Source organism: Carassius gibelio, chromosome B19 (assembly GCF_023724105.1).
Source record: "Carassius gibelio isolate Cgi1373 ecotype wild population from Czech Republic chromosome B19, carGib1.2-hapl.c, whole genome shotgun sequence".
Classification (NCBI taxonomy): Eukaryota; Metazoa; Chordata; class Actinopteri; order Cypriniformes; family Cyprinidae; genus Carassius; species Carassius gibelio.
In genome coordinates this window covers 7,796,426-7,823,765 of record NC_068414.1, presented here as the reverse complement: position 1 = coordinate 7,823,765, position 27,340 = coordinate 7,796,426, and the positions used below count along the sequence as shown (strand labels likewise).

Below are 27,340 nucleotides of genomic sequence, written 5' to 3'. Positions count from 1 at the left end.
TCTGACCAGACGAAACCAGTAGTTCAATTCTCACTAGCACCTCTTCCAGCAGCACCTAGTGATCCCAGAGGTCTCCCATCCAGGTACTGACCAGCTCAGCCCTGCTTGGTCTTGGGCTCCAGGGTGATATGGCTGCCTGCAAAGGATGCCTTTCATTATTAATATTAAATGCAAATTTATCCATTCTTTCTCTAGACCACTTGTACACTGTAGGGCGATGGGAATGCTGGCGTATATCCCAGTGTCTCGGCAATGGGTGGGGTCTATCACAGCGCTCACACACATTTGCATGCACACATACTTCCATACATTGGTTCTGTTGGTCAAGGTAACACCTTGAACTCTGTCATGTTCCTCAAACCATTGCTGAAAAAGCCTCCATTATCCTACAGGAAGATCCCGCTTCCATCAGGAACACAGCTGCAATAAAAGACTTACAAGGTTTTTAGTTAGGTTTCAAAGGTGTCAAGGTGAATGCTTAGACTAACCCCATACACAAGCAAACTGTGATGCCACCTCTTGAGATTTGCCATTATGTCATGAATATTATTCACTCCACCTTTCTGTAGTTTTATTGTTGTGGCTGATCTGTGTAGATGGAAACAAAGTAACCAAAAACTGAGGGCAGACTCATTTTAGAGTTTTACTTATAAAGATAGTCTCAAGTGTGTCAGAATGAGCTTCAACAAAAAAATACACTAGAGAGAAATAACGCGAGTAAGACATTGCTTACTCTACTAATAACTAACCTACTTTATCCTGTTTCCTCTCTGGAAAAGTACTTGTCTCTATCTGCTGTTTTCCACCGCAGCGGGTCTGGAGATCACAGATCGACACGTTTTGCATGTCTCCCTGTATCTGACAGACCAAGCTGAGTTCATGCATCTCCTGAGCTGATGAGTTGAATCAGGTGTGTCAAAACATCAGAAATACTAAACGTGCAGCTCTCCCTAAGACTGGAGCGGAGAACCACTGTTCTGTTGTAGATATTACTTGTTGAAAAGATACAGAGAAATCTCTTATTGAACCTGTGGTTCAGAGTAATCCCAAAAGTACCATTGCAACTAGAATCTAAAAAGATCTATTTATCCTAAAATAACAGCTTCTGGATAAATATTGTTCATGATTCTAAACTGATTTTATGTTAAATCAGCCATTTAAGTTAATTTAAGTTGTCTCACTGCCCCATTTCTTTTTACATTTATTTATCCCTTCTGTTGCAGATAAGTTTGTGTAAAGTCATTTGACAGTAATATAATAAAGTCAGAAATATAATTAAGTCAGAAGTTGTAGTTTTTATGTCTGAAGGACAACTTTAGTACAAAATGAAACAACTTACCCACTGCAAGTCAAGGATCATATAGATGCACGCATATATATCCATCAAATAACAGATCCTGCTGCATGCAAAGGTGCTGGAAGTTTCATCTTAATAATCATTTGGATGTTGTGTAAATATGTGGATGTAGTATTGTGGTGCAGCATAAGATGCAGTAAATCTGAAAGCGATACTCCACCCCAAAATGAAAATGTTGTCATTAATCTCTTACTCCCATGTCGTTCCAAACCTGTAAAAGCTTTGTTTGTCTTCAGAACAAAATTTAAGATATTTTGGATGAAAACCAGAAGCTTGTGACTGTCCCATAGACTGCCAAGTAACTTCCACTGTCAGTGTCCAGAAAAGCATGAAAGACTTACTCAGAATAGTCATCTTCCATCAGTGACTCAGCTGTAACGTTATGAAGAGATGAGTTTACTGTTTGTAAGCCAAGAAAACTAAAATAACGTCTTTATTCAACAATTCTTCTCAACTGTGTCTCTCTACTTCACCCTAGCACCATTTTGGAGAATATGGGTGCTTCTCAATTCTTATTTGTTCATCCTCGCTTCTTTCCTCATGTCTTAGATCCACCTCTTCAGGACGCAAGGAAAAGACGTGAGGATGGAGGACTTGAATCATGTGAAATGATTTATCCTCGCTCCCTTCAGCATTACTTCAAAGTGTCATCAGCTTTGATTAAAGGGATCTGCCCTTATGTTGTTAAAGTTTGTTAATTAAGACATTCATAATAAATATTAATAAAGCAAGATGCAATGTTTGAAATACATGACATGCATGGTTTATTTGAAGTGAAAAGGTAAAATATAAATACAAATTATTACAACAGATGTGAAGGGGAGGAGAATTTATACGTGCGTCACGTTAAGTCGAAAAAAGACTTCCCATAGGATACACCAGTGTATCCTCGCTCATCGCTCCTCATGAAGCCTCCTCCCTCCTCAATCCTTGCCTCCTCGTGGTGCAATTAGAGAATTGAGATGTCCTTCAAGATGGCTGTGCTCGATCGGTTTCAGGGTCATAGGATGGAGGACGGAGGAGCGAGGAGACGAGGAGGGATATTGAGAAGCACCCTATGAGTTGTGTGCACACCATAGCTCTTCTGTCTAAGTCTTTCATACTTTTCTAATAAATACTACTTGGCAGTCTATGGGACAGTCACAAGCCTCCTGGTTTTCATCCAAAATATCTTAAGTTGTTTTCTGAAGACGAACGAAGCTTTTACAGGTTTGGAACGACATGGGGGTAAGAGATTAATGACAACATTTTCATTTTGTGGTGGAACATCAGTTGAAGACTCACTGAAGCAGACAGACATCCATCAGAGGAAAGCTAACATGTCCTACACGAGAACGACCTCTGCTGACCACACTCCATATGACACTGACATTCTAATGAAAATGACTGCATTTCAGTAGAAACACATCACTAAAACATTTTACTATACAATATCTTATAAAAAAGGAAACTTGTGTGAACTTGAACACGTAAACATGATTAACACTTCATGGTCAAGAACATCACAGTGTTGCCAGATTAATACAGCCATTGTAATTATGGTGTGAATCTGAGAAAAGGAGCTGCAATCATTTTTTTTTTTTTACAGTATTTTACAGAGGGCAGTTGTTTTGATATTTTATATTTAATGCAATTACATAAATGTTAAATGTGAGTATCCAATATAGCTGAGTCTTACAAAAAATCTTGTTCATGTCTTTGCAGCTTCAGCAGAAGAGAAAGATAAAGAGTGATGCTGAAGCGCTGGTCATTTCTGTCAGCTGGGAAAGGAAGGAAGATACTGTTGCTCTATCTAATGTCACTTTTTATTCCAAACATTTGACACTTTTGATCTGCAACATCATGAATCACTTGGTCATTTGAGAAAAGACACATAATTTGACATTTTCTATTACAAGTAGTTCAAATTGTATAAACACATAATTCATGAGTTTGCAGTAGTGTCTGCCTTTATGTCAGGGCAAATTTGAGCATATTTCAATTTTGTCCAACTTGTTACTAATAAACTTGATTTGTCCAGAGCTCTCAACTCAATTCAAACAACCCATGACACCATTCCTTCGACACACACACACTTTTATCCAAAGCAACTTGCAGTGCATTCTAGTTATAATTAGTTTTTTGTTTTTTTAACCAGTGTGTGTTTGTTCCCTGGGAATTGAAGCCACAAACTTTAGCACTGACTGCTCACATAATGCTCCACCACTGACAGACGGACCGACACACACACATATGCGCACACACACACACACACACAAGGAGGAAGCTTTTGGGATCAAGTGGAAAGAGGGACACAGTCTAGTCAGTCATATGAACTCGGGACTGGTTCAGTCACAATGAGAAATCTTATTCTAAACTGGACATTTCTCTTTATTTTACATCTGACCAAAGAGGACGCTTCAGGTAAAACAAATGACTGAATCTGTATCATTTCTTGTTTTTTTCTCCACTGCTTCGCTGTTGATGTCAGTTAATCTTTATGTTAGAAATGCAACAACATAAGCTGTTGTCTATGATGATCTCAGTACTAATATATATTCATCAGATGTTATTAGTGTTATCAGTGTCATCAGTGTTATTATTTATGAGCATATGAAGTATGATGCACTTTTATATTTTATTAAATCCTGAAATAGTGAAACTACTGTATTAAAGAAGCTTTCACCATTACCGATACATTAAAAAGGACAGCTCAACACAAAACTGATCACTCTGTCAGTATTTAATCATCAAACCTGTATGACTTTCTTCTGCTCAACCAATGTTTAGTTTTTGCCTTACAGTGAAAGATAAAAGGGTCTAAAACAACTAATAATCAGCATTGCCATGACACTCTTTATACATTTTAAAAGTCTTTTGGTTACACTTTATTTTTGTGTCCTTGTTACTGTGTAAATATACATTTAAGTACTAAGAAATATTAATTAACTACATGTACTTACTCTGTGGTTAGGGTTAGGATTAAGATTTGGCTTTGGGTTACGTGCATGTAATTATGCATGATTTATTGTTATTATAATAGTAAATACATGTAACATTAGGGTGACCCTAGTTAATGAGAAATGGAAACAAACACAATTTCACTGAGATTGGACTATGTTTAGGGTGTGCTCCACAAAGCTTATTATAGTGTTAATGACAATAACAGCACGTAATTAATAATTATACATCACCATTATTAAACTGTGAATTATGTTAAAAAACGAGAACACAGAGCATGCCAGGACATGTTGCCAAGTATGTTAACCCATACTCAGAGTTTGATACCTGGATCAGTTGTGGGACTGTGTGGTGGTATTGGGGGTAGAAGAGAAACCCTGCTGGCACTGAGACTCGAACCATTAGGCCACAACTGACCCTCATCTCTGATTCAGAAACACGCAACATTTTCTCAGTGAACAAAAGCTTTGCTACATCACCAATCAGCTCATGAAGCATACTCTAATGATAATTTATCTGGATGGGATTTTGCATATATTACTATCTTCTAGTGGAGAAACAAACAAAAATAAAGTGGGTGAGAGGTTATATATATATATATATATATATATATATATATATATATATATATATATATATATATATATATATATATACACCCTAATGTAACGTGTAACAAAGACACCTTCAAATAAAGTCTTACCAGACTTTTAAAGTAAGAATCCCATGACAATTCTGTTATTCCCCGTTGGATATTAAGCATAACCTCTTTAATTATAACGATTTCAAGCACTGCAGAATTATCTGCTCGATATGTTTGAACCACAGGGTCCAAAACAACACTGGACTCAACTTTTTTTGTTATTATTTGTTTTGTATCTAGGAAAAAAAAAACTACTGTCATTCAGTTTAGAGTGAGAAAATTACAGAGTTTTCATTTCTATGCGAATGTTTAATAACAGGCAGGCATGTTAGTGTGTGATGAGAGACGTCTGACCAGGTTACTGACCAGCGGACCTAAATAACTTATTCCAAAATATAAAACTGGTATCAGTTTAGAGACAAAAAACAAAAACAATATTAACTTCCATTTGAAACGGAGTCACAGGAACAGACTTCCTTCTGATGAGCTATAAATAGGAGGCGATCAGGAAGTCCAGTCAGCCTCAGCTCTGAGTGTGTGTTCATATCAAAGTGAGTCAGCTGTTCCTTTACACAACAACATCCTGCGCTTTCTATAGCAATCAGATATTCTAGATTGTTACTCATGTTGCAGTCATTAAAGCCATTTCTCATTTAGCATAGCAAAATATTTCAAAGACTATGCTAAGCTACTTAAAATTTGCAAATAAAAAATGTTTGTTGTTTGGTGCTCGCCCATAATTGGCTTCATATTCATTTCTCTTCTCATGTAAACCCATGGGCACAGGACTGTTTAAGGAAAGCAATGCATTAAGGGCTGATATTACATTTAAAGGTGAAATGTGAGTGTATAATCTCTGAGCTTTCACCTTTCTCAGTGCAAAAGCTGAGTGCCCCAGAAAAGCACTTTCTTGTCCTGATGTGTTCTGACGCTTCATATGTTGACTGGAGCCATGGGCTGGAAAAGGTGATCGCTTCTAAACGAGGAAAGCTGGTGTCTTACCTGGACCAAAGCAAACACCAGCTGCTTGAAGACGGCCAGCTCTCCATTAAAGGCCTGCAGGAATCAGACGCAGGAGAATATTACTGCAACCATCAGCTAGTGGCAGATATCACTGTGCTCAAAGGTATTTTAGCCGTCGCACGTCTTTCCAAGCTCACACTATTTTATTTCTTCTCTGGGAATACAAAAGACACCAAATATACTGTGAGCACAGGTCACCAAGAGCCAAGAAAGACAAAAAAAAAAAAAGCACCATGAGAGTGGCATAAATGTGTGTTACAAGGGGTGTGTTGGTGCAGTGGATAAGACACGTCTTTGTTGTGAGAGACCCAGGTTCGAATCCACTGTGAGACACCAATGTGTCTCTGAGCAAGACACTTAACCCTTGTTGCTCCAGAGGCGTTTGACCTCTGATATATACAGCAATTGTAAGTTGATTTGGATAAAATCATCAGCTAAATGTGTTAATGTGAATCATGCAATACAGACAAACACTTCAGTGACATTTACACTGTACACAAACCAGCATGCATTCATTTCTTCTTACTTACTGTATGTGTTCTTAGAGTTGTTTTCTTCTTACATAAGCTTTCTTTCTATTTTTCCTTCCAGGTCATAACTTTACAGTTGCTGAGGGCACAACTATTTATCTGCCATGTAAGACATCTGATAAAATGAAGCAGAGATGGGCATTCAAACGCACTCCTCAGTCCAGAAAAGAGTTCATCTCCACACTTTATAAAAACAGCACCATAAAGAAAGAGAGAGCTGATCCAACATTAAGATTCACCCACACCACAGACCACCTGATTATCTCCAGTCTCCAGCTGCAGGACTCTGGGCTTTATCTGTGCAACAACAGAGAGATGGCTTTCCTCACGGTGACCACAGGTAGCACTGAACACCACATCCACAGTTCACAACTTCACAAGTTAAGTTCTGTCAAATGAAATGGAATGACACCAGGGAAAAAGTATTGGACACATGAAGAGGCGCAAAAAGACATGAAAGTCAAGACACCAGCTGAAATCTATCAGTAATTAGAAAGCAATCCTGTCGATCCTGAAAGCAAATTAGCTTCAGTGCCAACACCAACAGTACAAGGATGATGAAGATGAAACAAGGCTGGACAGCTAAGGAAACTCTTGACTGGTTTCAGAGAAAGAAAGTGAAGCTGATAGAATGACCAGCCAATCGCTGGACTTGAATCCAATAGAAAATAAGAACTAAAGGTCAGAGGTCATAGAAGAGGCCACAGAGCCTTCGAGCTTTGAAGGAAGTTTTTGTGGAAGAATGGGCCAAACTCACACCTGTCAGCACCATCAAAGACTTTTGTACAAATTCTTAAATACATTTCAGTAGTCCAGTACTTTTTTGTGTGTCATTCCATTTGATTACCTATAACTTAATTTCTAAACCTTTTGTTTTGTTTTATTTGAATGAATTAATAACTTGGGTTGTTAGTGAAAATGTCATGTCAGCAGCTCCTTTAGAGATATATTTACTGAGAAAAATGGAAAAACGTATTTCTCCTGCTCTATTTGAAGACTTAGGTGAACTAAAATGTCTGAATACCATTGCATTATTAAAGGAATCTGATTAAACAAACGCTGCATGCAGTATCTCGTTCACTCATGAAACTCTAGATGCCGCTTGCTGGTGGTGACAAAAACATCATCATGACATGGAAAGAGCTGATGCTTACCTTTTAAATTAGATTAGATTAGAGTCAACTTTATTGTCATTGCACATGTAGGTACAAGGCAACAAAATACAGTACAGGGGAAGAAGGATACAGCATAACATTAGGGAAGCGAGGAAAAAACAACAACACCCAGACTATGCTCCTTTGGAAGAACAACAGGAGTGACAACAGGAAAAACACCTCAGCAACAAAAGCACATAATCAATACTGAAAACACACGACTTTGCAATAGGGGAGGGGAATGGGGGGGGGGGGGGTCGAGGTAATCCAGTGCAGGCAGGAGTCATCCGGTCCTGGTCACAGACCCGCTTGAGAGACTGGAGGTACAAAGCGGTGAAGGCGCACGTCCATCGTGTAGCCAGCTTCCAGGCAGGGCAGTCAGGTTCCCCCGAACCCAAGCTCCACGTTGAGAAGATGGTGTCAATTTCGTTTAGAGACCATGATTTTTCAGTTTGGAGAGCAGTGCAGAGAAAGTCTCTCAAAGTATTTGACAATAGACGAGACGAGAGAGCAAGCAGGGAAGATAAGGGGAGGAGAGGGAGAACATGTGTCCGCCTTCGCTGAGAGCCACAGAAGGCTGTCAGTGAACCCTTTGGTTCTGTGTTTGCTGTAAGTCTTGAAACCCTCTGGAATTCTGCATTCATTCATGAGGAAATGTTAATGTTTGATGGGATGACTTTTGGTGTGGCAGCTTGTTTCACATATGCTTAACAGCTTATATTGCTCATTTCTTGTGAATTCTGCTCTGGGGGTGATTTCATGTGTGTTATATGTGCCACAGCAGCATGTCTGTGGATGTTCTGGCAGAAGCAAGTCTCTGTACGTCAGCAGAAGCAGTGTAGCACATCTATTCTGTTAACACATTCACATCATCATATCCATAGCCATGCCAATCTATTCAGAGAGCTGTGGCCTTACAACTCTGCACTTTTCTGAAGTGTTTTGCAGTGCCACTAAATCAGCTGTGTTTTAATGACTTTAGTTCACACCGGTGTCCACGCAGAGGAACCAGGTGTAGATCATCACATCAACTGTGAACATGTTCCTAACATTTCACAATCAAAGAATAGCTCAATGCAGCAAATCTTCAAACCTGTGTATTATCATTCTTTAGAGATCATGTTATCTAATGTATTGACACTGCTACACATGACATGAATCCATGCATTAAACTTATTATAATTCTCAGTATACAATATATTTTATTCTCTAGACAGTGTAATGAAATAAGAGTGTGTTTCTTCTTCACAGCATCGACTGAAATTGAAAACAGCAGTCCAGATATAAACAAATATCGTAAGTTCTGTTCATTTTTCCCCTAGTATCACAAGAAAGTCTGTAAGCTCTTCAGTATTTTCTGTATAAATTCAATCCATATCGAATTTGAATTTCATTCTATAACTAGACAAAGAGAATCCAGTTAGACAAACAATACACACATCTATAGGGAAAAGAGGGACGCGTTAACATCTGTGCTGCAGAGAGTATGTGGACCTCTAGATTATCAGCATATTTAAAGAGTAAATCAACTGATAATTCTTGGTGAGAGCTGACCAAACACATTCAGTAATAAGAAGCTCATCCGACCGTAAAACACTGTGCGGGTTGTAAAAGGGTTTGACCTAGAGCTGGAGCAAGACACTTCAACAGAACAATGACTTCTGCATCCTACACGAGAATGTCCAGCGCCAAAACAGCACCGTGCTTTTGTTTTTATTTGTTAAAATGTATCAAATATTAGAATTTCTTTACAACATTATAGTACTAGACAAACATCAGATCTCAATGTAGCTCAAAGTAAAATAAATACAAAAAACCCTGCCACTATAGCACTGTACGGTCTGTAAAACATGAACGTGTGTGTTTAGTGACTGTGGCCGTCCTGCTGGCCTTGTGCATACTGGCGATGGTTTGTGTTGGACTTCTGTCTGTGACGATCGGCTGGAAAAGCAGAAGAAGGAGAAGAAACTTCAGAAAAGAAACAGGTGCATTGGACATGGAATCCATCTTTTGACCAAAAGACATACTCATACACACACAAGTAAAATACAAATAAATAAATCAATACATAATTGGATAATTGATTGATTTATTTAATTCTTTTCAGAGCTGACAAATATTGCATCTGGTCAACAATTACAAAGCATGTCAAATGAAGGTAGGGGTGGAATGTTATTCTTTGCATTAATATCATGAGATCATTATGCAGACATGGTTTGATCCAAGGTGATTTTTAAACAGTGATCTTGTGTTGTTTATCAGGCCCCTGGATGCTGGACCCTCAGGAGGATGCAGTGAGTTTCTTTCTCCACCAATCAACAGCCAAATATACTTGTCAATTTAAATACGATGTAAATATGGCTAGAGTTATCTATATTAGCTGTGCTAATGTGTGTGTGTGTGTGTGTGTCCAGGGGGAAATCCAGTACGCGTCTCTGGGTGTGCAGCACTGGAGACAGACAGACAGACAGCTGAGCAGCAGACAGCATGTCATTTACTCCACACTGACCCCGTCATGAAAACAACACACTCATTTACACTGGATACCTGTTCAATATGAGATATGTTCATATAAACCGAATACATTCAAAAACACCTTATATAGAAACTGAGTCTTAGCTTTATTGTCATCCTACAAAAGCTTATATATAATCAAACAAATGAAAAACAAACCATAGAATATAGTTATATAACACATGTAATATGACTACTTTAGCTGTGAAACTTGAAATTATTAGGAAAGGGGATCTGCAAAGATTCATAAAACATAGGCACATTTAGGTACATTGGGGCGCATTCCCTTCAAAAACAAAGCTAAACCACAGCAGCTCAGATGTCAGGAGTAAATGAGACTGCTATGTTCATTATAAGATCCACCAACAGAACACCTTGATTATTAGGAGTCATTCTTTCATATTGTCTTCCCCTGCACACAATGTACAGACACTTTTATGACCCCTTTAAACCAACTACATGTAGCCTTGGTGAACAAAATAGACTTCTTTCAGAAATATTACAAATAGTTCCAACCCCAAACTTTTGAATGGTATTGTATAAATGATTTTATATGGATTTCTCCCACAGGCTTGGCATAGGTTCAGAGTATAGATGTTGGTATAGTAGACTTGTTAAACTCTCTCTGTTAATATGAATCTGGTTAAATGTGGTGAAATCAGGACGTGTGGTTGTTTATAGCTGCGTATATCACATTGACTGGAGCAGGAGCCGCGGCTCTGGACCGTCTGAGGAACCGGAGACTGGAATACTGTACTTGTGCTGCCTGGAAAACAACAGCATCTTCCTGCGTTAGTGAATCAGTATTAATGTCAATCTCAGAGCACAAAACAACACAAACGACTGACTACACAGACAAACAGGAGAACCAAGGTTCCTTTCGTAGGTATGCCACTTCTTCGTGGTATTCTTATCCTTGTTTTTACGTCGATCGTGCCTCATATTCTGAGTTTGTAGTTCTCTAATGCCAAGGTCTCCATTTTTTTGTGCTTATAGAATTTTAGTTATGCCATTCTTATGCTACTTTTTTGCATATATGCCATTTTTTTAAGAATCCAAGTCCATCCCACCTTGACATTTGAGTTTTCTGTCACGCAGCTGATGCAACAGACCCTGGAAGAACCTAAAAGAAAAACACAAGCCAAATGATGCACAGCGCTGTGTGGTGTATCCTGCATTTCAGTCCAGTTTGATTTGGGGCTTCATGCTGTTTTAAAGGGGTCATGAACTGAGAAATTCAAATTTCTTTGATATTTAGGCAAATAAGAGGTTGCTATACTATAAAACATTTTGTTAATCTAAAAATAGCTTATATTGAAGGGGTCTGCCAAAACCACAGCTTATGGAATCTTCTACTCCATGATGTAATAGTTTGGATAAGCACCGCCTCCTCCTCAGAAGCACTGCCTGTTTAGCCCCGCCCACCAGTTCATGCATGTAGAGTAAATAATGCTAATAATAAACAAGCTGTGGAAAAACAGTGTTTGCATCTTCTTTCTGATCCCAATATTAGAATTAACTTTATTTTTAATGAAGATCTAGAACATGTCTAGGTTCTTTGTTCACTTCATTTTAGTTCAGATTCATTAACAAACAAGGCACAATTCGATGCAGGATTTTTAGAAAGACTGAATCTGACAGATGATGCTGTACGATTATATTGGATCTGACAGTAATGTGGCAACAAGTGTGAGTAACTTTTTTAAGTATGTGATCACAATTGCTTGGTCTGTTATTACAAATAATTTGATATGAGTATTTATGCATTTTTGACCTAAATCACAGCAGCATCCATCTGTGAGCAATGTAGGCTGTCAATCATACACTATTAGCCAATCACAGCAGGGGGCGTTTACTTCAGAGTCTACAATCCTCCATGACTATTCAAACAGAGCGTTCTGATGAGGGTTAAAACAGGACAGAAAATAGACTACTACTTCTTAATTATGATGGGTTTTTTATGTAAAAATCTTTATAGCATTATAAGTTGACATCAGAGAACAGTATACAAAAAAAAACAAAAACCACAGGCAGCTTGTGACCCCTTTAAGAGCTGCGGTTCTCTGTTTCTCACCTTGTCTGTAACAAAGCACAGTCACGCAGAGAATACTGCAAACCCCACAAACAACACAAGCACAGACCAACAGCATCCTGCAGCCCACACTTTCTGATGAACGCCGCAGTTCAGCGTCTGAAACACAAAACCAGTGGAAAGAGCAGCAGTTTCACTGGAACAGATGAGAGGTTACAGCCATACCTAATCCTTCTCTAGAAACAGCTCTTCTGTGGTTTCTCGGTTTTAGAAAGACAGTGAAGAAAGGTTTATTACATTACTAATCTAACAACTTGTCAACAAACAAAGCATTCACAATTTAGCAGTATATTCTGACCGCTTCTGCACCTTTATGAATTGGTATTGTACTTTTTATTTTTTATAAATATGGCAACTTTTTTATGAAGTAAAATGGCTAAGTATAATTAGTATAATTAGTTAAGTATAATTAGTAAATGTATTTTCCATTTAGCTGGAAGTCTAAATATGATGGCACTATTCTAACAGATAGCTTTGATGTTATGCACTATATCTGAACCATGCTGATGAAGGAAGAGGTCTGTTCTGGAGAAGTGATCCACTAAAACACAGAGCATCTTTACAGCTCTGACATCACAGCTCTCTCTGCTTCTGCCATTTTGAATTATAACATAATTAATATAATAAAAAATCATGATGTTTTGGCCGATCAGAAGAGCTCTAACCTGCAAATGTGAGTCTAACAGCAGTGCCAAAGTGCATCGTCTTTGCCCTGACACCAAGAGCGCAGTAGTACAGCCCCAGATCTGACTCTCGGACCCCAGAGATCACCAGGCTGACCGAGTCCATCCTCCTGTCTGCTTCCAGCCCAAAGTGACTGCCATTCTCATTATAGTAAGTAACTAAATCTTTTTTGTTAAGGTTTCCTCTTGCTGCAGATATGAGTAAAGTAATGTGCTCAGAGCTCAGTCGATACCATGCCATCTCAGAGCTGGAGTTCAGGAAGCAGGGCAGAGTGACATTCTGCTCCAGCAGGACGCTCATGTTCACTGTGTCTGCGTGGCACTGTGTGCTGATGCCTACAAAGACAACATGAGGACGTTCTCTAATCAGTTGTTATAACAAGGAAACCACACTATATACATATATTTACATTTACACACCATATAAATATTATTCATCATTTAGCAGATGCTTTTATCCAAAGCAACTTATAAATGAGGACAATAGAAGCAGTCAAAATCAACAAAAGAGTGCAAGTGTTAAAACAAGTCTCAGTTAGCCTAACACATCACACATAACAATTTTCTTTTGTTAATTGTATAATAAATAAAAAGAAAACAGAAAAATAACAGAGAGAGCTAGTGTTAGACGCCCTTTTTAAAAGAAAACAAGCAGTTAAAAAAGATAATTATATATATATATATATTTTTTTTTTTTTATGCATATAATAAATATAAATAAAACAAATAGAATAGAAAAAGAATGGTCAAACATTTTTTTTTAAGAAAACAAATAGAATGCAAGTCTTATAGTGTGTTTTTTATATATAAAAAAGAACAATTAGATAAAATAGATTTAGAATAGAGATAATTAAAGGGTAAAATAAAGATGGAAGAGATTTGTTTTTAGCCGTTTATATATTAATAGAGATCAATGTATGGCTGTATACTCACTGACTAAAAGGATAACTTTGAAAAAGCTCATGTTCCAGTCTCTTTGTCAGGTGCAGTTCATCTGATCTGAGATGTGGGAGCAGGGGTCTTACTTATAAATGCTTCAGTTTGCTAACCCTCGACAGGTCAGGCTTTCACTTATAAACCACAGTTTTGCACATTTCCACAGTTGTCATGCTAGTGTTTACTGAAAAGGGAAGAATCTGTTTGCTGCTGCATACCACCACCCTTAAGTTTCATTTTTGAGGAAAAGGTCAAATCTAGAGCAGCTTGGTGTTCACACTTTCTTCCGTCAGTATGAGCACATGTGTACCTCGCAGTCCATTACCACACACAAAAATGCAAATGTACAACAGACATCCCATGCTTTCTCACAATGTTTTTGTAATTTCTGCACACTAGACATTTTGATTTTGATTTTATCCAAAGTAACTGATAATGCATGCAACATATGCAATACATGTGCATGTATGTTCCCTAAAAAATATTTACTTATGACTCTCATCTTTGATTCTACTCATCTCTGATTCTACACTACACTACAGAACACTGCACCACACAACACTGCACTACAGAAGACCACACTACTTCACTACTTCACTACTGCACTACAGAAGTACTGCTATACTTCAGATATCTTGCATTTAAAGACTGATATTATTCAAAGATCATACGATCCTCATCGATAGTCACATTAAAACACATTTCAGGCTCAATATTAACATATTGTGCACAAGTAGTGGTCCAAATAAAGTATATCAGTCTCAAGCAATATGTCAGTAAATATGTTAATATGTTAACAGATTAACCATATTTTGTATGAAATCAGTGTATTTTAAATATAATCTATTACTTTGTTTTTCTAGGGTACACTCCACCAGTATGCAGATTGGGAAACATCATCACACATGACTGAAGGAGCCTAGTGGAGATGTGGGAAGAGAGCTTTACAGCAGCTGTACCAATGCTAAAAAACAAAGAAATGTCCTGAGGAATTCTTTCACGTTTGCTGTTAAACGTGCAGTTGGTGGTGGAGCTCTGATCGATTCGGCTAGCACTGTACACACCACTTCAGCTCACTTTTTCTAACGCAACCTAATCTTTTTATTTACATTGCAATGATACCTTCTATATATTATGTATAGAATGTTTATATAATATTAGCGCCATAAAGAGTCTGAAAACATTTACATATATGCCCTGTGTCCCGGCAAATGATGAATTCAAAAATTGGCAGCAGTTTTCTGTGAGGGGTAGGTTTGGTGTAGGGAGATAGAAAATACAGTTTGTACAGAATAAAAACAGTAGGTTTGTGCAACAGTGTGTTTGTGTGTCTGAACATTTCATCAGAGGGATCAGAGAATCTCCGTCAAAGAGAAAGCCCACACTGGCTGCTTAAGAAAGAATCACGCTAACCTTTATTGTGCAAACAGTAAAACCAAACGCTTTAATCATTTAACATAACTGATATTTCTAGAAAAGCAGTCTACTGCTGAGACACGAGCATTTATCGGAGCGCTCCAGCAAACACAGACAGTACATCTTGGGAATGAGTCTGATCCTGTCTGTAACCTTACACTGAAGCGTCTGGTCCCTGGGAAGGTCCCTGTGCCTAAAATGATTACGTGATCCATTCATGTTGGTCTGGAGTGCTGATCCCTCTCTCCCTCATTCGTTCAGTTTTTTAGTTTCTGTGGTCAATGCTATCATTCGTCTCAACACACTCCTGGTCTCTAGAGGTCAGGTGACCCAGCACTGGTTTTACAGCTTCTTCTCTCAGACACGGCTCCGTGAGTCCCTCACTCGTACTCGGCGATCAGCACCATCATTCCCACCCCGAGCAGCAGGGCCAGGACCTCCAGCAGAGACTGCCAGACACTGGAGCGGCCCACCAGCAGCTCTGGGAGCACGGTGACGGTGGCGATGTAGACGAAGCCTCCGGCGGTGAAGGGCAGGATCCAGGCGGTGGCCGCGGCACCCACCCCTTCAGCCAGCAGAGAGCAGGCGGTCCCAGCCAGCGCCCCGACGGCCGTCAGCAGCTGGAGACACATGGCCTGAGCAAAACATCACCACTGGAGTCATGACCATTTCAGTCATTCAATAACAGAAGCAGGCTACTGTTTTAAAGAGTTACAAATTCATAATTGTTAAAGGAGTCATATGATGCAGTTTAAATGTTTCCTTTCTCTTTGGAGTGTTACAAGCTCTTGATGCATAAAGAAGATCTGTAAAGTTGCAAAGACTAAAGTCTCAAATCCAAAGAGATATTCTTTATCAAAGTTAAGCGTCAACCACTCGCTCCTAACACAGCTCATTCTAACACGCCCCACATGACACACATTTTGTAATCATTATGTAAAATTAGCTGTAGGAACACCCCCCGGATCTCAGATTTTAAAACAGTGGGTGCATTTTGTAATACTTGAGACAAGCGCATTTGCAAATGACGTCGGTAGGCTATTATCCATTATGGTGTATTACTGCATCGATGCAGAATCGTCCACATCCGCATGCAACGATGACTTCCAACACTAGAATACAGCACACTTCAGGGTGAAGAGCAAACACAAAACTGTTTGTGTGAGCAGTTAATCTTTTCACAGATCAGCTGTGTACCTTCCTCTTGGTGCAGCCCGACTGGACTAGAATGGCAAAGTCTCCGATCTCGTGTGGCACTTCATGAAGGAGGATGGTGATGGTGGTGACGGCACCCACCGCAGGGCTGACCAGGAACGACGCTCCGATCGCAAGCCCATCCGTGAAATTGTGGGTGAAATCAGCAGCCAGGTTCAGATAAGCAGACACTTTAATATCTGCAGACACACACAGTTTCCCTGTCAGGGACACAACGGCTGACACACGACAGCTCAGACACCGGAGCGTTTCATACCGGATGTCACCTCGCCGGGTTTCTTCACAGCTTTCTTATCAGAGTCAGCGAGTTTCTCTTTCTCTCGGTTCTTGTCATCATCCTCGTCATCGCTGTCTTTTGCTTTTGGAGCAGCTGAAAATATGGCAAGAAAGGGTTTTTATTGTATCTGGAAACCAGTCAACAACATCCGCATCACTGCTCACAAAACCAGAGAAGAAGAAGAGAGAAACTCTGTTTCAGTATTCTATAGCAGCAGCAGGAGTGATGGGAATGTGACGTTACTTTCTGCTACAGCTGCTGAGTCTGGAAGGGATTGGGATTTTGGTCATAATCAAAGAGCCCTGATGTAATGGGATCAGTTTAAGACTCTTACCATGAGAGTGAGAGTGAGAGTGACCTCCCTTCAAAAGACGGACAAATTTCTCGACCACCAGAAACGCCACGATGCCAGCCAGCACCCACAGCCCCACCGACATCATGTGACCATGACCATGACCTGCGACAGAAACCAAGCTCTGCTTCAGAAAAACAAAACAACAGTTTCCAACAAAATCACATTCTTGTATTCCGTTTGGCCGAAATATATATTCAGCGATTGAACAATAGCCTACCGTGAGAGTGACCATGTGACTCCTCACTGCTGTGAGAGTGACCATGTGACTCGCCGCTCCCGTGCGATTGGCCGAGAGGAGAATGAGGCGCTGTGTTGAGATGAAATCGAGGGGTTAGCATGATGGCAGATTTCAGAACTACATCTGCCTAAAGTCTTCTGACAGGAGAACAGCTCTTCATATTGATTAAACCTACACTATCAAAACTAGACTGGATTTATACAGCTCATAAAAACAATGCACAACTCTTCTCTGCAACTTTGCTGCAACCTAGACTTAAACTGCTGGTCTCGCCTGGACAGAGGGGAATGGCCCACTATTAAATACAGTAAAGCTGCTTTGACACAATCTGCATTGTAAAAACACTTCAGTACAGACGTGATAGCAAGAGAAAGAACAGACCCAAAGACACGACTACGGTCGGACAGTGTACTCTGTGATCTCCTCGGGTCATGTGACAGGATGTGATGGTAACGAGACTCACTCACCCAGCGCATGAGGGATGAGATGAAGGAAGGCGTCTCCGAGCAAACCTCCGGACGCGAAGCTCAGGAGCACTTTGAGCAGGTTCTGATGCTGGTCTGTGTTTGACTGCACTGGGATGAGGAAGAGGATGAGGAAGGGAGCAGCGCTGATCAGCAGAGTCGCTCCAATCGCCTGCAACCACCAGAGAGAGAGAGACTCAGAGAGGACCTCCACAGACCCCTGGAGGCCAGAGGAGGCACTGCAGAGCATCTGAGGACTGACACATAAAAACAATATTTCAGCATTTTCTAAATGTTCTGAATATAATTTTTCTGCTTTAAATACATACATGTAAACATAACCTAACTTAATTCCTCATGTAAAAGCCTTTATTTACCTTAACTGCGGAAGGTAACAGGCTTTTATTTGAAGCAGGCTTTTATTAGAGGCAGACCTTTATTTCTAATTGCATTACTTACTTATTTGATAAGTAATTGTTTTAAATAACCCGTTTTAAATTAAAAGTGATAGCATTCCAGTAGACAGAGATCATAACATTAGCACAGAATCAGTTCAGAATCAATCACCAAAAGAATCAGTTTGGTTCAGACTCTCTGTGTGTCGGTCTGCTTCACACAGAATCACACATGCGCAGTATCATCAGCTCTTCGGTTCTCGAATCAGATGCGTCCGACAGAAACGCTTCTCGGTTTAGTGTACTGGTGATCCGAAAACGAGAAACGCTCCGGCAGTGGGCATGTACGTTCGTTATCTGGCTCTGCTGTTATTAAGCCTCTCATCAAAAAACCACAACTTGACCCAAAAGAACTAGTTAATTATAGACCAATCTTGAATCTCCCTTTTCTGTCCAAGATACTAGAAAAGGTGGTATCCTCACAATTATATTCCATTTAGAGAATAATGGTATATGTGAGGATTTCCAGTCAGGATTTAGACCGTATCATAGTACTGAAACTGCTCTCCTTAGAGTTACAAATGATCTGCTCTTATCATCTGATTGTGGGTGTATCTCTCTATTAGTTTTATTGGATCTTAGTGCTGCGTTTGACACAATTGACCACAACATTCTTTTGCATAGACTTGAACACTTTGTTGGCATCAGTGGAAGTGCATTAGCATGGTTTAAATCGTACTTATATGACCGCCATCGGTTCGTAGCAGTGAATGAAGATGTGTCATATCGATCACAAGTGCAGTATGGAGTACCTCAAGGCTCAGTACTAAGGCCGCTACTCTTCACGCTTTATATGTTACCCTTGGGAGATATCATCAGGAAACATGGTGTTAGCTTTCACTGTTATGCTGATGATACTCAGCTCTATATTTCTTTGCGGCCAGGTGAAACACACCAATTTGAAAAACTAATGGAATGCATAGTCGATATAAAAAACTGGATGACGAGTAATTTCTTACTGCTAAATTCAGAAAAAACAGAGGTGTTAATTATAGGGCCTAAAAACTCTACTTGTAATAACCTAGAACACTGTCTAAGACTTGATGGTTGCTCTGTCAATTCTTCGTCATCAGTTAGGAACCTAGGTGTGCTATTTGATCGCAATCTTTCCTTAGAAAGCCACGTTTCTAGCATTTGTAAAACTGCATTTTTCCATCTCAAAAATATATCTAAATTACGGCCTATGCTCTCAGTGTCAAATGCAGAAATGTTAATCCATGCATTTATGACTTCAAGGTTAGACTATTGTAATTCTTTATTGGGTGGTTGTTCTGCACGCTTGGTAAACAAACTACAGCTAGTCCAAAATGCAGCAGCAAGAGTTCTTACTAGAACCAGGAAGTATGACCATATTAGCCCGGTCCTGTCCACACTGCACTGGCTCCCTATCAAACATCGTATAGATTTTAAAATATTGTTTATTACTTATAAAGCCCTGAATGGTTTAGCACCTCAGTATTTGAATGAGCTCCTTTTACATTATAATCCTCTATGTCACATAACACCCTATGTACTTGCTACATCATTAGAAGAATGGCATCTACGCTAATATTTGTCTGTTTCTCTCTTGTTCCGAGGTCACCGTAGCCACCAGATCCAATCTGTGTCCAGATCAGAGGGTCACTGCAGTCACCCGGATCCAGTACGTATCCAGACCAGATGGTGGATCAGCACCTAGAAAGGACCTCTACTGCCCTGAAAGACAGCGGAGACCAGGACAACTAGAGCCCCAGATACAGATCCCCTGTAAAGACCTTGTCTCAGAGGACCACCAGGACAAGACCACAGGAAACAGATGATTCTTCTGCACAATCTGACTTTGCTGCAGTCTGGAATTGAACTACTGGTTTCGTCTGGTCAGAGGAGAACTGGCCCCCCATCTGAGCCTGGTTTCTCCCAAGGTTTTTTTCTCCATTCTGTCACCGATGGCATTTCGGTTCCTTGCCGCTGTCGCCTCTGGCTTGCTTAGTTGGGGTCACTTCATCTACAGCGATATCGTTGACTTGATTGCAAATAAAAACAGACACTATTTAGACTGAACAGAGATGACATCACTGAATTCAATGATGAACAGCCTTTAACTGTCATTTTGCATTAGTGACACTGTTTTCCTAATGAATGTTGTTCAGTTGCTTTGACGCAATGTATTTTGTTTAAAGCGCTATATAAATAAAGGTGACTTGACTTGGCTTTTACCAACTCAAGAAAGGGCATGAAGCAACCGCGCAAAGCCCTCACCATATAGGATTTAAAAAGAACGCAGAATACTAGCGTGCGAACTTACCACAGTGTGGATTTCAGAAAGTGTGCAAAGACTTCACGTGCACACTTACCATAGCATGGATTTTCAAATACTGTTCTAAGGAGGGGCTCTTGTGGCACTCTGATAGCTCATAGATGGAATGGTGCATCTTAAAACAGTATGATTGAGAGTCATCAGCTCGATCTATGGAAACAATACTGGAGCACTCTGGGGAAAAAACAGAGAACTCAGTCTAATATTAGAGGAGAACTCCAAATACAGAGTAGCACACTCATAGGTGACAGGGGAGCACTGCTAAACTACCACAAGAATTACCCAAATAGCCCCTCATGTTGAGGGAAGTGATGCTTGAAGTGTATAAACAAATATACACTGGCTGAATGAAAACCAAGGAACCAAGGTCTAATCATCTCAAGAACGGGAACGATGCGGAGTGCGTAACCCTTATCGTACAGGATTTCAGAAAGTGTGCATAGTCTTGCGTGCACACTTATGTGGATTTTAGAAGTACACAGAGCATCGCAGAAGCTCAAATTTTACAAACCTGCGGAATTCGTGACACTAGCCTTCTGTGCCCGTCTTTGATCCTCAGATTGAGACAGGCCAGGACCCCTATGTTGTTCGGGCTCAGACATGGACCTTTGTGGAACGAAGTATCTGAAAGCAGCAGAGCATGCCTTCGTCTCCCTGAACCTCTCGATCACCGTCTCAACGGAATTACCGAAAAGTACAGAAGGCGAAACCTGAGCATAGAGAAGCCTTTTCTTTCTTCCCGATGTCTGCCAGGTTCATCCACAGATGTCTCTCCGCTACCACCATAGTCCTGCCCATGGTGGAGGTGGCCTGCTTGGTAGCCTGGAGAGAGATCTGTGGATCTCTCAGGAGAAAGGCCCTCGCCTCTGTCCATGGTCTCTTAGCAGATCAGTCTGATATGCTTGAAGCACCAGCATTGTGCTGTAATAAAGCCACAGCCTGACCTGCTACTGCGTATGCCTTGCCATTTAAGTGAGATGATTTTCTGAAGGGGCTTAGATGGCAAGGAGGGAGATTAAGAGAGGATGCCTCCTTCACAGAAAGAAAGGTCTTTCTACAGGGGGCATCCTCTCATAGCGGCTTTCGCGCATCGCCTTGATGTCAGCACATTTTACTCTTATGCCAAAACCAATCGATGCTAGTAGACATGGCCTCTTTTCTTTTCGATCTCTGTATGGAGATCAGGCAGAAATGGAAGGCTCACCTGAGCTGGAGGGTTATGGTCAGAAAGATAACGCTCATCAAGGCGGCCTCATGGCAGCACCTTGTTAGCGCACTTTCATGGCAAGTCCAACTTTCCCATGGCGTGACTCATAACCTCCAACAGCTCTACATACGCAGGGCAGGAGGACTGAGAAGGCTCAGCCTCAGCTTCTTCACCATCCTCAAACATATCCTGCTTTTCATGGGTAAAAACCCAGCAGAGCACTGACCTCAGTATCAGAAAGTGTTAAAGATATAACATCATCCTCACAAGGTGCTCTCACTCGCTCTCGTCCGCTGCCATTATGAGCACGAAATGGAAAGTCCCGCTTGTTAACTATTCAGTCAAATCCACCTGTGATCCCTACGAGCTCATCCTTCTCCGTGCCTCAGCAGCGGCGGGTCCTGCACCGCGGGAAGCAGATGGCTGCCTTTTTTTCCTCAGAAAGAGAGACGAACGAGAGCGGAGCTTTTTCATTGAAGAAACGCTCACAATGCATGCAGATTGCCTCCTTAAAGACATGGCGTGCGTGCTTTAAACACAAACAAATGATGCAAAGATCGCGTGTGTCATCGGGTGTCAAATAATGCTGACACGGATGCACACATTGTCTAAACGCTTGCTAGTCGCCGCCATGATAGACAGAGAAAGATCGCTCTTACCAGTTCTTTCAGATGCACGCTTCAAACAGAAGTCAGTGAAGACGAAGAAGAGAATGACGTGTTCGGATTTATAAGTACTCTATGACTGTATTAAGTATTAACATCTTATAGAATTCACTGAATCTGTTACTGATATACTGTGACCATCTCATCCATCAGTGTGTTTTACCTGCATCCAGAGCTCCAGCATGTTCTGCTTCCCTTCTTCCACATCGCTTTTCATTCGCCCTGCTCCGTGATCGTGTGTGTGTGCGTGATCGTGGTCGTGTGTGTGTGCGTGATCGTGGTCGTGTGTGTGTGCGTGTCCGTGGTCGTGTGTGTGTGCGTGTCCGTGGTCGTGTGTGTGTCTGTGATCATGTCCGTGATGCTCCTCTTCAGCGTGGGGCAGGTTGGCTCCTGCGCTCCACTTGCTGGCCCCGTGATGCATCTTGACCCCTCCGTGTGAGTGTCCGTGGCAGCCGCCGTCTCCGTGTGAGTGTCCGTGATGATGGTGTGAGTGAGCGAGCGTCTGCTGACACACTGCCATCACAACAGCGATCAAAAACAGCGCTCTGATGAAGCTTCCCATTCCTCCTGCACACACACACAATAAACATCATCAGTGCCATAATGCACACGAGTGTCCACTAGGGGTGTCCATGGTTAACCGGTTAACCGATTAACCGTTAAAAATTGTGTAACCGAGTGAAACATTTTGCTCGGTTAAGTGACGTCAATGGCGTGCATTGAATTTAGTTGTAATACATTTTTGCACCACCAGAGACCGCCAGAGCGCTCCCAGACATTTGTAATGTCCACAAGAAGAAGTCATTTTTCTAATATGAAGCGGGCTAATACGAGTGACGGGGCAAAATGCAAGTATTGCAATACAGTGCTTAGATATACTTCAAGTACAACCTCGTTGTTGTAATCTCAACAGCCAACACCCGGGCATCATTAGGCCGGTCAGGACACACTGGATGCGTGGCGAAAGCATCTCAGCTGCGTGGCGTGTCTGTTTTTAATTCGGTTCCCATGTTAACAGGTTAGAGCTTGCCGACTGCCTGCGTGAGACGCGCGGCTGAGGCGCGGCTCGACGCGTGCATGCTAGAGCTGAAGATCTTTGCCCGAACCCGATGGGACCCGTCGGGACCCGACGGGTTCGGTCGGTTTCGGGCTTAATTTCTATCATCTTACGCGGGCTCGGGCCGGGCTCGGGCTTGCGCTCCGGTTTGTGAGGTAAACGAGCGGTCATGTGATGTGTTTCGATTAGCGCGAGAAAGATGCTAAAATGAATGCTGAGCAGGTGTAACGGAGGCTTGCCTCTGGTGATTACGTTTTGGTTGCACCAGCAACTAAAGCAAACTCTGAGCGAGGTGTGGAAAAGTTTTGACCATGCTTATAATGAGAATAATGAGTGAATAATGACGCACCATCAGTGAGCGCAGGAACGCGCTGAAGACATCTACACTGGATTCAATCATTTCCCTCCACAAAAACATTTAGACCTAGCCTAATCTCTGTGAGTAAAGGTTTTTCAAATGATAACTAAATATTCATTGAGTCTTAAATGCATAATGTTGACAGAGTATTTACGCTAATGTTGGCATTATTCTTTTATTAAATAAAGCAAATCCGGCGGAGCCTTTATCTTAATTTCGTTATTGCCAAATACCCATCTTAATTTAAAATTTATCTTAATTAAAAAATTTTTAAATGACTCGTTTTTATTGGTGCGTTGGTCTATTTATAGGTTAAATGAGCCTATGTCTAGAATGCTGAGATGTTACGATGTGACACAGGACTTATTTTATTTCTTTATTCCAACTTCCAAGTGGTCTAGTCTACGTTAGTTATGAGTAAATTATGTTAAAACATGAATAAATTACTCATTGTTGACCAAAGGCAAAAGAGCTGTGTGCGTGCGCACATTTGAATGATGTCTGGCTGTAAACGGGTTCGGGCTTTAAAAAAAGCTGTCAATCAAAATGTACTTGTCGGGCTCGGGCCGAAACCTGTCGGGCTCGGGTCATGTCGGGCCTAACTTTATGGCCCGATTACAGCTCTAGTGCATGCTAGAAATAGAACCGACGCCTTGTTGGAAGCGTTTCCAGGCAAAGTATAATAGGAAAATATGTTTATATGTCATTTTGTACACAAATACATATTAATTCATGACATTTTGTTATTTGAAAGTCTATAGGTTGACATAAATTCAGATATAAATGTAATTTAAATAAATAAATAAATAATTATCGATTTTCAAATATTGTACGTGTCAAACATAGTCATAGCCTTAGCGAGGCGGCCGCGGAGTCTGCTTGTTACCTTTTGCCTTATACATTTTAGGCTTATTCTCAAATTCAGATTGTGTTAATGGGCGGCATTATTAGGCAGTTTTAATAGGACAATTTGACCGGAGAGATTAAATTTTGTCGGACATTCCTTTTTTTTTCGGCCAATGTCCGGAAATTACTATGGTTATGGTTACTATGGCACACTATGGTTAACCGAGTATTAACCGCTAAGGGCCTCGGTTAACGGTTAATGAAAAACTTGAGAACGTGCAGCCCTAGTGTCCACGCTTGACATGCACTTGATCTTTATAGGGGTCATGAATTTAAATATAACAGGTCATTGTACTATAAAAACACAGTGCTCACACACTGTCAGTGTTAACAGTACAGCTGCACCATTCTGGATAAACTGAGAAACACAAGGTTGTTTTTGTCTCAAACAGAGATCACGATTCTCCCATGATTCTGAACAATATAAAATATTATTGCTGAAGTCTATTTAAAAGTGTTGAATTAATTAGAATGAATTATGAAACATTTCAGAATCAGAATCAGTTTTATTGCCAGGTATGTTCACACATACGAGGAATTTGTTTTCGTGACAGTAGCTCCGCAGTACAACATAATGACAGTGACAGAACAAAAAACACAATAAGGAATAAAAAATACAAAAAAATACAAATAGGTTTTAATATACACTGCAAGTTCAAAGTTTAACTATCTTCTGCTCACCAAGCCTGCATTTATTTGATCCAAAATACAGCAAAAGTAGAAACATTGTGAAATATATTTACAATGTAAATCATCTGTTTTCTGAGTGAATCTGTGTTAAAGTGTAATGTGTTTCTGCTGTATTTTCAGCATCATTCCTCCAGTCTTCGGTGTCACATGATCTTCAGAAAACACTCAACACTCTCAAATGTGTGATCACTGAGAAATTAAATGTGTTTTTATTACAATATGTCGAACTACAGTTTGACTACAAACAGCTTAAACTACGGTGAGTGTAGCAAAATGTTTTTAACTGTAATAAAAAAAAAAATTATTTGTTGCAAAACCATCTGTAATTTTCATTAGGTTTTGTTGTAAACAATTGTATACTGTTATTTTATAATGAAACCCGTATGTATTTATAATATGTATAGAAGTATTGAGTATGTCATGTACTGTAAATGATCTGCGGATTTGAGCATTACTTGTAACAGGAGTATATACACCAAATATTTTCACCATACTTTCTTTCTCAGCAGGAATTATTATTTTTTTTTTTTTTCATTTTCGAGTTTTTCATCAGGTGTCTTTTTTAAATATGTGATGTCATCACGTCGCCGTCTTGCCGCCAGCCAATCGCTGCACAGCTGATCGTGGTTTCGAGTATCGATGCATAGACCTTTTAAACCAAATCATGAACGCGCAACTATCTATGATAACTATACCCAGCCATACTAAGCATCTTTAATGTGACATTTCAGAACAGGCCCCAGGTCTGTGATTACTGGACACGGGTTATTAAGAGCAGATCCCTCCCAAATAACGTCAAGTATCCTGGAGCAGAGCTCAACCTGAAACTTCCTGACAGTTTCACCTCAACTTCTGTTCAAACTCTGAAACCCCACCAAACCTGGAAAATCAAACCACAGAAGCTTACTCAACCAGCTCCAACTATCTTAAATCAGGTCTAAACCACAAGTTTCACAGAAGCCAGACGAAGCAGATAGAGATGTTAGCTCCATCAGACACCGAGTCTGTGTTTCTGAACAGAATCAACACTTCTCTGCTAATATTATAAGATTAAACACGCGCTCTTCGGGTAAATACCTGCTGCTGCTGTCACAGCACGACTCCTGTAACGACTCGATCCGCTTATTTGGCGCAGTCGGTAAGATACAGACCAGCAGATGCTGCTCACTCTCGAACAGACGTGGCATTCAGTCAACGCACTGAAATCCCGCGAGACTTAAGAGCTGTGCATTCAAAAATAGCGCGATATTACAGTCACATCAAGCAGGATGCGAATGCTGTACGTTAAATACTAGTGTTCAACCTATCATAAACCTATTTTAAAAGCTGTTTATCATTAGTATTATTTATAGGTATCCTTCATTCGTTGTGCTTTGGGATAGCGATTAATCAGAAAATGCAGTATGATTTGAAGGAAACTGCATTTATACCCACTTGGACTGGTTGGTGAATTGCGTTATTATTGCTCCAGGGGGCGCGCTTCAAGCGTTCACACCGCAGCTCGAGACATTTCGACTTTATATCTTACAATTACAACATCATTCAAAATTGGTACTTTGTCATTTTTTTTCTATCTGTGACCCTGAAGCACAGAACCAGTCATAAGGTTCAATTAAGAGAGAGAGAGAGAGAGAGAGAGAGAGAGAGATTTGTACATCATCTGAAAGCTGAATAAATAAACTTTTCCAGTCATGTATGGTTTGTTAGGAGGACAATATTTGGCTAAATATTAGAAAATCTGGAATCTAAATACTGAGAAAATCACCTTTAGAATTGCCCAAATGAAGTTCTTAGTAAGTTTTGATATATTTATGGTAGGAAGTTTACAAATTATTGCATTGGACATAATAATTACATTGGACATCTAAA

At 40.3% G+C, this 27,340-nt stretch overlaps 3 protein-coding genes across 4 annotated transcripts; 1 reads left to right on the top strand and 2 right to left on the bottom strand.

The window, feature by feature from the left end:
• Window positions 1-3,621: 3,621 nt before the first annotated feature.
• On the top strand, window positions 3,622-11,641 carry LOC127979214 (uncharacterized). 2 transcript variants are annotated; one of them, XR_008158748.1, is made up of 9 exons: window positions 3,622-3,760; window positions 5,818-6,066; window positions 6,555-6,833; window positions 8,899-8,943; window positions 9,516-9,632; window positions 9,755-9,805; window positions 9,910-9,941; window positions 10,062-11,047; window positions 11,260-11,641. XR_008158748.1 is itself a non-coding variant. In XM_052584537.1 (8 exons), the coding sequence occupies exons 1-8, from the start codon at window positions 3,694-3,696 to the stop codon at window positions 10,164-10,166; spliced, it is 945 nt and encodes a 314-aa protein (XP_052440497.1). In that variant the 5' UTR covers window positions 3,622-3,693; the 3' UTR covers window positions 10,167-11,641. The 2 variants fall into 2 exon arrangements, 1 of the variants encoding a protein (XP_052440497.1); XM_052584537.1 differs by having other exon boundaries at window positions 10,062-11,641.
• Window positions 9,720-14,428, bottom strand: LOC127979224 (uncharacterized). The gene is made up of 5 exons (XM_052584554.1): window positions 13,870-14,428; window positions 12,919-13,272; window positions 12,236-12,352; window positions 11,232-11,284; window positions 9,720-10,927 (listed from the first exon to the last, which is right to left on the bottom strand). The coding sequence occupies exons 1-5, from the start codon at window positions 13,898-13,900 to the stop codon at window positions 10,820-10,822; spliced, it is 663 nt and encodes a 220-aa protein (XP_052440514.1). The 5' UTR covers window positions 13,901-14,428; the 3' UTR covers window positions 9,720-10,819.
• An 836-nt stretch (window positions 14,429-15,264) lies between these two features.
• LOC127979203 (zinc transporter Slc39a7) lies at window positions 15,265-26,716 on the bottom strand. The gene is made up of 8 exons (XM_052584492.1): window positions 26,549-26,716; window positions 22,624-23,027; window positions 17,841-18,009; window positions 17,353-17,442; window positions 17,115-17,237; window positions 16,760-16,873; window positions 16,486-16,682; window positions 15,265-15,923 (listed from the first exon to the last, which is right to left on the bottom strand). Exons 2-8 carry the CDS (start codon window positions 23,020-23,022, stop codon window positions 15,669-15,671), a joined length of 1,347 nt encoding a protein of 448 aa, XP_052440452.1. The 5' UTR covers window positions 23,023-23,027; window positions 26,549-26,716; the 3' UTR covers window positions 15,265-15,668.
• Between the last annotated feature and the right edge of the window lie 624 nt (window positions 26,717-27,340).